Source organism: Gadus chalcogrammus, chromosome 13 (genome assembly GCF_026213295.1).
Source record: "Gadus chalcogrammus isolate NIFS_2021 chromosome 13, NIFS_Gcha_1.0, whole genome shotgun sequence".
Classification (NCBI taxonomy): domain Eukaryota; kingdom Metazoa; phylum Chordata; class Actinopteri; order Gadiformes; family Gadidae; genus Gadus; species Gadus chalcogrammus.
In genome coordinates this window covers 15,730,933-15,740,967 of record NC_079424.1, presented here as the reverse complement: position 1 = coordinate 15,740,967, position 10,035 = coordinate 15,730,933, and the positions used below count along the sequence as shown (strand labels likewise).

At 40.1% G+C, this 10,035-nt stretch overlaps 2 protein-coding genes across 3 annotated transcripts; one reads left to right on the top strand and one right to left on the bottom strand.

Moving 5' to 3' along the window:
- Positions 1-585: 585 nt before the first annotated feature.
- On the top strand, positions 586-2,947 carry mrto4 (MRT4 homolog, ribosome maturation factor). Its single transcript, XM_056606988.1, has 8 exons — positions 586-700; positions 961-1,019; positions 1,108-1,211; positions 1,297-1,378; positions 1,467-1,534; positions 1,641-1,792; positions 2,255-2,331; positions 2,415-2,947. The coding sequence occupies exons 1-8, from the start codon at positions 673-675 to the stop codon at positions 2,547-2,549; spliced, it is 705 nt and encodes a 234-aa protein (XP_056462963.1). The 5' UTR covers positions 586-672; the 3' UTR covers positions 2,550-2,947.
- Positions 2,822-6,389, bottom strand: akr7a3 (aldo-keto reductase family 7, member A3 (aflatoxin aldehyde reductase)). 2 transcript variants are annotated; one of them, XM_056606987.1, is made up of 7 exons: positions 6,276-6,389; positions 5,249-5,436; positions 4,525-4,629; positions 4,280-4,376; positions 3,674-3,773; positions 3,460-3,589; positions 2,822-3,247 (listed from the first exon to the last, which is right to left on the bottom strand). In XM_056606987.1, coding segments are annotated over exons 1-7 (783 nt in total). In that variant the 5' UTR covers positions 6,277-6,389; the 3' UTR covers positions 2,822-3,085. The 2 variants fall into 2 exon arrangements, with proteins under 2 accessions (XP_056462962.1, XP_056462961.1); XM_056606986.1 differs by lacking the exon at positions 6,276-6,389 and adding an exon at positions 5,880-6,269.
- Positions 6,390-10,035: the final 3,646 nt, after the last annotated feature.

Genomic DNA, 10,035 nt, shown 5'->3' with positions numbered 1-10,035 from the left:
TATCTTGATCAACAAAGGCTTAATTTGATGATAATAATAGTTACCATAATAACAGTAACCATAATCTTAATATATAATCGCCTACATAAAAATACAACTGTTATAATACAAAAATACATTGTATTGTGATTACTGCCTAGATATGATGAAAAGTATAGACATAAATATTTCGAAGTACATGGATTTCCCAACTTTAGCAGGTGCTAAAGACAACTTTTTTCTTTGTAAATTATTCATACAATAGGCGAAGTCAAGTTCATTAGAATGATCTAAATATACTTCGTTTATCTCAATTTAACTTTGTATACAATTTATATAGTTATTATTATGTTTTTTATATAACCTGGTAATTGATTTGTTATTTTTTGTCGATACATAGATATTCATATTTTAGGTATGGTTACCGTGTTTAAATGTGTATTCCCTTATTGTCGTTATTGCTCATTTTTAGGATTCATATTCAAATGAGTGGGATGAACTGGCAATAAACCTCTGTTTACTAATTTATATTTTTTTTATCTGTCTCTTGGACCACCAAGACGCATAAACAAAGCATTTTTGGTCTTGGTTTTTTCGTCAGGCACCACATGGTCAGCTTTAACACACCAAACATCTGGGGTCCTTCTTCCTTTCACGTGTTGTAAACTCTTCCTGACAACGTGAGTTTTAACCATGCCGAAGTCAAAGAGGGACAAGAAAGGTAAACGATCTTTTCTACATATGTATTTACATGTTTGATGTGTTCGACGATAGACCTGTATTAAACGGTGTCATTTAGATAAATGGTTTAGCCTTACATCTATTTTTAACAGAAAGTAACGATACAGGCTAGCGCTAGCTTAGCCGGATTCAGGAAAACATTCACATTTTACTATTTGGTCATTAGAAACAATTAGGACCTGTATTGTTATGTATACACCTATAAGTGTATTTATAATTATTTCTTCATCATTAAAACAGTTTCACTGACGAAAACGACCAAGAAGGGTTTGGAAAGCAAACAGAACTTGATAGAGGAGGTGAGTCCTAAAATAATACATGTGTAACATTGGGCAAATTCAATCCGTCACCCGTCTCATGTGTCTTTTGTTCACGCATTTGATCTAGGTGCGGAAATGCGTCGACGTATACCAGAATTTGTTTATATTTTCGGTCGCCAATATGAGGAATAACAAACTAAAAGACATAAGGACAGCCTGGAAACACAGCAGGTATGGACACTTCTAACCACCTATGTTTTGAAAATCAGAAGAGGTGTCATAACGTTCAGTTTACCTACATTTCTCCTTTTTACAGGTTCTTCTTTGGAAAAAACAAAGTTATGATGGTTGCCTTGGGAAAAGGACGAACCGATGAATACAAAGATAATTTGCACAAGGTAGGCATCACGGCTGTCTCTGTACCAAAGTAAACTACTTGTACAATGACCTAATTCTTAATCTGTGTGTGTATTTTGCAATTGATAGGTTAGCAAGCTCCTAAAAGGAGAAGTGGGTGTGTTGTTCTCAAATAAAACTAAGGATGAGGTACAAGAGTAAGTACAATTGCACTGCAATCTAACTGACCTACATCATGGAAGACCCTTTTGAGTTTATCGATATACATGCATTTCCTTAAATGATGGTCCTGGCACTCTACAGGTATTTCCGCCAGTTCAAGGATGTGGATTACGCACGGGCCGGCAACCCTGCCAGGATGGCTGTGAAACTGGACGAAGGGCCTCTGGAACAGTTCCCCCACTCCATGGAGCCACAGTTGAGGCAGTTGGGACTCCCAACTGCCCTCAAGAAGGGTATGATTATTTTACTGTTAAAATACTAAATAATTGCTTCAGAAATGGAATAGTGTCACAAATCCTGTCTACACCGTCAATAAGGACCAGGTGAGATGGAAAACGGTCTTGATAATCACAGGAAATTTCAACTATGGATAAATGTAATAATATGCTTATGTATTCAGGAACTGAGCGTTATTTCGAATTGTATTGAATGTTAAGTCGGATAGACTTTTCTGACTGCTCAAACCTCAATATTTCCATCATTTTAAGGGCATGTCTTATCTCAATTTAGATGAGTTATCAAGATAAGTCATCCTCATTTCAGAATAACACACCATTCAGAAGATGTTTTAGTTATTGCTCAATACTCAACTCTATATTGGGCATTTACGGCTCTGTATATTTTCTTACATCTTTTGTAGTTTATTTTTGCTAGTTTCTTAAGGGTCCTTTTCCATTTTTTCTCTATTCTTCTAGGAGTGGTGACGCTTCTAAAAGACCACCACGTTTGTAAGGAGGGGGACATGTTGACTCCTGAGCAGGCTCGTATTCTGGTACGTACTGAACCATTGCAGTTTAACTTGCCTTAGCCATTGAGATCGGGTATGGATAGCTAACTGTTTCTCTCTTTTTATAGAAACTATTTGGCTTCGAGATGGCCGTATTCAAAGTGCAGATCAAGTGCATGTGGAACACAGAAGTTGGAGAGTTTGAAATCTTTGCAGAGGAGGAAGAAGATTCTATCGAAGATGAAGCAGTCAAACAAGTTTGACTCTTCTTACCTGCTTTGAAGCCATTTCTTGAGCTTTTGTTTAAACTCTCAACTCAGCCAATATTGGAAAACTGTTTAAGCTGTCAAAGCTTGTGTATCCTGAAATTAGCCCAACTCCATGGACCTTTTATTTGAACTGGACTGACTAGTGCGTTGTCGAGCTGCAATGGTCCTTTGACTTGTGTCACATTGACGCCCTTTCACATTAAATGTATGTGAATATCAATGCTGATCCAGGTTGTCAATTATATTTCATAATGGGAAATGTAATCTAGTTTGTTTCATTATAATTGTAGTCTAAGACTGGTAAAGTTGTCAACTTCAGCACCAGCTCAGCGAAAAGTCCTGTTCAGAAATTGATGCCAAGAAGTCTTTTTAAAATATTTTGAAAAGTACCTGATGCTTTGTCCTTGTTATTATCAAATTAACACTGGCCAACATTTATCCATACAAATGTAATAATTTTTTATTTGGTTTAGTGCCTAAGCTGTGAAATCAAGTAGATTTGTTAGCTGAAATATCTACGGTAATTATTTTTAACGAAAGTAATTCGGACACTCATGGGCCACAAGGTCCCATGCTTGCTTAAATGCTTCCACCACTCTCTCATCCAGAGGGCCTTCTTCTGATGCAGACAGGTTTTGCTGTAGCTGCTCCATACTCGACATGCCAATGATGACTCCATCGCCATTATCACCCTGAATGTAAAGCCAAAGATCACATAACGTCCCCACCCTTGAGTGGAATTCAAGCCATTTTATTGGATCAATACTGCCGGCCTGAAATATGGGTTGCAATCTATAACGCTGGTGTAATTCTATATTCTCGCGGCAGACATGCCACGTTAAACGATCAAAGTAACTTAATCACACAAGCCTGTAACCATCTCATGACTATAGGGACAAGTTACCTTGATCTGGGAGTGGTGGTACATCCAGCGTATAGCAGCAGATGTCATGGTGGGTTTCTCTGAGCCATACGCTGTTTCCAATGCTTGACTAACCAAGCTGATTGCCTGGAAATGACTCTCCTTCCAGTACCTGAGGCAAAAAAAAGTCTGGTTGCCTTAATATTCTCACTAACAAGCCAGACTGAGTGAATTTTATACATATCTGTATCCAAACCTGTTCCTATATGCTGTTGCCCACTCATTGCCAAAGAAACGTCCTTCGGGTTGGGAAGCATCTTTGTCCTCAAAGTGATACTTTCCAGTAAGCAAGCCCCCTGGTGGACAGGAGTGATGAAGACAATCAACTTGTTAAAAGGTGCTACAGGTAAGATTTCAGAGCAGAAAATCTCGCGCTCTACGAATAGAGGGAAGTGTTCCAATCAGGGAAGATATGTCACGATTGGTCAGAATCTGCTTTGGCCTCAAGTATCTCCAAAACAAGACAGACAACTAGCTGAACAGGGGATCTAGGTGATCAGTCTTTCACCCTCGCTTCATATTTTTTACAACAAACCGGCACGAGTAATAAAATAGTAAAACAAAGTTCTCAATATGTTTGAAAAAAATTCAACTTAGACATAGCTGGCCTTTGAAAACAGATACTGACTCGCCGATTTCATCTGAGTGGGAAGTATGCAGTATAACTGAAAAATAAATGATTCCAATATATGTACCCACAAGTACAAATTTAGAAATGTTTAAACTGTCATTGCTCTTGAAGTAAGCATTATTCAACATTCACTAAAACCACTAGAGGGCTCAACTGCACCTTATACAGTACCTGCTAATGGGTTATATGCATAGAATCTGAGGCCATTGGACCGCAGACATGGCAGCAACTCCGTCTCGACCTGTCTTGTTGTTGCATTATACATTCCCTAATGACATAGGCATGGGTCAGAAAGCATCAATACAATTATTTTTTCAACTTTTTTGCTAGAAGCTAAATAACATAAACACTTAGTATTATTAACACTTAACAACTCTGAAAAGGATGCAGCTGGACATTTCCTAGAGCATTATTACCTGATAGACAGTGGGAACAAGCCAGTTGTTATGTCTGCAGATGCACACAATTTCAGCCACTTCCCACGAAGCATAGTTTGAAAGGCCAAGCTCCTTGAATTTACCCTAAAAGGAGTATACAAAAAATCAATAAGAACTTTAGAGTTGACAATCCCAGTTTTCCCAACCTTTTTGGGCTAAGGCACATGAACGGTCCCAGACAGTCATTTAAGGAACACCAACTGTAACATTGTTTTTGGTCTTGGATCAAATCCTCATTGTCCCCAGTCTACCTAGCGGGCTTGAGATCGAAATGTGTAAGTATAACCAGGTCTCTGGATCCGAAATTGATCACAACGTATTCAGTAGAACACATGCGATATTTAACCTCCATGTTTGAAGTCGAGCCTTAAGGAAAACGCCGACATGTACACAGATCTTTACCAAAAGACCCACTGTCTAGATAAGGAGATGCATGGGAAAATTCAAAAGCCTGTTTTTTCTAACCTTACCAACCGTTTATCTCTGTATGGCAGGCTGAATATATATGCTCAATGAATGTCATCTTCCTTGATCTATCTGTTTTTGGAAGTTCATTTACAAATTCAGTTTTGGTTTATTTCCACCCAAAATGATAGTTATAATTGCTTCAGCCTAACCGGACCAAAGATTCCCTTGGTTCATTATTAACCAGACTGCACTGGAGTTTGACTGATGGAGCGGTTTGGTTTGTAGGTTGTAGTACCTCTTTGTGGAGCTGGTCACAGGCTCTCAGTGTATCCTGGATGGGGTTCTGGTGGTCCGGGGCATGGAGGTAGAAGAGGTCCACGCAGTCTGTTTTGAGTCTCTTCAGGGAGGTTTCAAGCTGGTCACGCAAGCACTCCGGCTTAAGTGTTTTCCCACCCCAGGGGTTCGCCTTGGTGGCCAAGCTCACTAAAACAGAGATTCAAATTAAATGAATATGTATGCACTATTAAGCAGAGCTGTGTATCCACCCCGAGTACAAACATTTGAGCTTTAGAGACACTTTCCTCGCTTTCACAATATCAGTTAATATGTGACCAGGTCATCCTTAGACCAAAGTACAGAAGCCTTTCCATTCTAAAGGCCATTGTAAACTTACTGAAATCCAACATGTAATACTTATGTATAACTACCCGGGTAGAAGTGAATACAAACTTCATCCGTCTCTGCATTCGTACGCCTTGTCGTGTGTGTGTTTGGTACCAACATTGACAGTGGGGCCGTGCACACAGCCATTGAAATCAATGAATTGTCTTCTACGTTAGAATTATTGATTATGAACATAGCAACCCAGAAATACACCAGTTTTTTCAACTGAACCAACAAATAAGCAATCCAAACAAGTTACCCACCTGTTTTAGCAAGATTCATCCCCCCAAGGATTGTTTCTGCCTGGCCATCTGTGTACATGTAGGCTGTGTCTATTTCTTTATGGCCATGCGAAATGAAACATTTCACCATTTCCAAACTCTTTTCTGCGTCTGCTCGCCCTCCAAATGCCATGGTTCCAAGTAAAGTTACTGGTCGTTTCATTTGAGAAGACATGTTTCGACGAGATACGAGTGCTGGTAGATGTATGAATATGTTTTTAACAATTGTTCTCGTACAGTACCTCTGTAAATGATGCAGCCCCATTCGCACTATGGAATCGCGTTATTACGTGAGTGCCGTAAAGCAGACACGTGTAAAAAAACAGCAGGTCGCGCTGTCACTGGTTGATCTGCAGAGAATGTGGTGCAATAACTTACTCTAAATTAGAAGCACCCGGGACACGGCCACTGATTTTGAAAAAAAAAAAATACAACTCGCCCGAACCTTCCTGAAAATCTCCAACGCTGAGTTCTGAACACTGATCAAACACTGGTCCAAAAGGAGCCTTTTAAACGAATGTGTCAATGTTTACCTAGAGTTTGTCGTTGCGTCACTGTGAATGAAAATGTTGCAATCCCTACAAATACTGAGCGGTTGCAAAGCAAGCCACAAAGCAATTCCTTTTTCCAAATAATTGCAAATATATATATTTTTTAAATGTATATTTATAACACCATTAACCTATGATTACCGGAAGTACGGGAGGCTCCAATAAGCCATCTCCCACTATGACCACAGGGGGGAGCTATAACTCGTGGTCAAACCAATGTATTTCATAAAAAAATCGGAAACTTGGTATCTGGGACTTATTTAACATGCAGAATCATTTTTCATAGATTTCTTTGGTTGATCTATCAACAATGGCTCACTTATGTACGATTTATGCTCAGGGACTTAAAACTCTGCGTGCTCGCTCATTAGCCTCGGTGGCATAAGCATGTCAGCATGCGCCAGCATGTGTCAGCATAGAAACGTTTCCACAATTTTTGTTAATGTCCATATCATTATTATTTTTGTTAATCATCGCATCAATCAACAGCTGTGCGGGTTTCCAGGGATCAGTCCCTTTCTCTCTCTCTTCCCCCCTTAGGTCATGTAAAGTTCCTCCATGGGAACTCCTCCCAACGCCTGTGGCCAACCCTAGTGCAGGGTGGAGGCGTCTCTCGCGTAAGGGGTTGTGATAGTTATTCTCCAGATATACTCTATAATTGATAGTCGAACAGTGGTTCATCAACTTTTTCGACCCCTTCTAAGATAATTTTTCCAGCTGAATACCGCCTTCACCGGCACAAAACATTTTTGGGAGAAAAATAAACAAAATTAACAAAAATAATTTATGTGCGTTCGATTTGGCAGTGTGAACATGAACATTAAAAGAGTGCAAATAGTCACCATTTATTGAGAAAAACTGGCCTATACTTCATGCAACTGTTCTTGCCACAAAATAAACACAACTCCAGGGGAGGGTCAGAGCATGAGGTGAATCCCATTCAGTTATATTCTTCCTGAAACTGACATTTTGGTGTTTCTGGATGCACTTTCTTCTTCGCGGATTCTCCTAGCTTTCAGAATTGAAACTTACTCAGAGTGAAAAATATATAGTTTTGTTTAGTTCCTCCTGCCATACTACCTGTGTTCGTACCCCCATTTGAGAACCACTCGTCAAAGACCAACATACACTCACCGCTGTATGTGTATATTTCTATATGTAGGGGCAATAAACCAAATTATGTCTGTTATTGTCTGCCTCTCTGTCTCTCTTTCTCTCTTTTCCAAAGCTCTTTTTCTCTTGTGTTTGACCTCCAATCAACACGGATGAATTACGCACACAAATGCATACACAAATACCAGACACACACATAGACACACAACATAATCAGTCAGTCTGTAAAGTCCTCTGTGTTAGGTGTTTGGAGGACATGTTTTTGATCGAACAGCTCTATCATAACAAACAATATGTCTGTTCCTCTTTTCTGGCTGAAGATCCGTAGCTCAGAGGAGAAGAGATTATAGGGAAGAGAGGATGAAGGAGGGGGAGGAGTAGAGGTGAAGTGAAGAGAGAAAATGATTAAGGTGAGAATATAAGCAAGAAGAAGCAGAGATATAGGTCATATATATCCTACTATATGACCTATTATGCAATGGGTTATTCAAGAGATTGATTTCCCACTAACACACTAATAACACGACACACTACAGGCAATAAACACTCACTCAGAGAGAAACAGCACATAAATAATGCAGTAATTGCATCTACTTTACAAACTTGTTCACCGACAACAGCAACACATAACACACACTCACTTACAAGCACAGACATGCAGACACACAGACGCACACACACTGTTACCACGGAACCATCACTCAAATCTAAGATATATGCAACGTAACACAAGCCTTTTTTTCAGTGTCGCACTGGCTGGATATCTTTTGTGTTGGAAGTCTGAGTTTGATTCCCCCCTCTTGTTCATGTTACGTTACAAATAATCATTATTTGGAGATGGTTAAGTTGAAGTGTTACGTGTTAAGTATTATGTTAGTGATGGTTAAGTTTAGGGTTTGGGTTAGGGTTAGGGTTAGGTTTCCTCCAACAAGGACGCAGGGTGGTGAGTTGGAAACCGGTTTATTGTAGAATTTGAAGACAATGGAACAGGAAGATACTGCTCCATGCTGCCATGCAGGAGATCTCCTGAGTGTGTGTGTTGATGGCCGGTTTACCCATGCACATGGTTGCTCAATGCACAACAGTTGTGCAGCCGCAATCAGCCCCAGTGTCTAATCTGTCTAAAGTCTGTCTAAGAGAGACAAAAAGGCGCCCCCCTTCCGGGCTGTGGTTCTCCAGAAGTAAGAGAAGAAGGCTCAGGAGGAGAAGAAGACACATGGAGGAGAAGGCTCAGGAGGAGAAGAAGGCTCAGGAGTAGAAGAAGGCTCAGGAGGAGAAGGCTCAGGAGGAGAGGAAGTGCAGGAGAAGAAGGCCCAGGAGAAGAAGTAGGCTCAGGAGGAGAAGAAGGCTCAGGAGAGGAAGAAGAAGGCTCAGGGGGAGAAGGCAGAAGAGAAGAAGATGGCACAACCGGAGAAGACGTCACTTAGTCTTGAGCAGAGCTCATCATCAAAGTGTTGTCTCTGCTCAAGACTCAAATTGACATCAACTCCTCAGGGGAGTCTCTGCCCCAGATAACGACATCTTCTCCTCAGGGGAGTCTCTGCTCCAGACTCTAGTGACATCCTCTCCTCAGTAGAGTCTCTGCTCAAGATAGTGACCTCCTCTCTTCAGGGGAACCTCTACTTCAGACTCATCAGTGACGTCACCTCCTGAGTGGACTCTCTGCTCCAGACTGTGATCTCCTCAGTGACGATGGTTTCATGTTTTTGTTTTGAGGGGGAAATATCCAGTGATTTGTTTAAGGAATTATTAACATTGAAAAACTTGACTAATGTATCATATATGCATCTAAGACCAGCCAATAAATAACTTGCTTGCAGGGTTCACACAAGAGAAAATATAAGAGATAGACTTTAACCAGGTGTGTACTACACTGCAAAAGTTATCTAATTATGCTAATGAAAGACCTGAAGTATTCCGGGGTGATATAAATGGCTGTGCTAATGCTGCAAAGAATAAACCTTCTTATGAACATGGAACACATTCAATGACTGGCTGGTTCCTCACCTCCATACAGAGAATGTTGTAGTCTTAGCATTGGAGACTTGTCATTAAGGGGCGGTTTGAACTGCAAGAGTAAATTATAAGGAGAAACAGGTTGTTTCAAAAATCTGTACCCGCTTTTGATCCGGATAAGCCACTCTCTTTTCACACAGGCAGGTTGGCTTTCGGTTGGGTGCCTTTTGGTGTTGTACGTTTTGCTTGTGTTTTTTGGGTTAAGTCTTACGATAAGCTCTATGTTGTGTTTAGACTCCACTACAACATCCCCACAGTAATATACCTTGCATACTGATAATACAGATGACATTTTATATTCTTGTATTATTCACATCTTATTTTCTAATACATATCTTGCTTTATCCCGTAGACATGTATGCTCTCTCTGAACTCCTAATCGTAACAGTATTAAAGAGAGTAGCACCATCTACTGGCGACTTAATATTAATATACATATCTTACAATTTGGGTTCAAT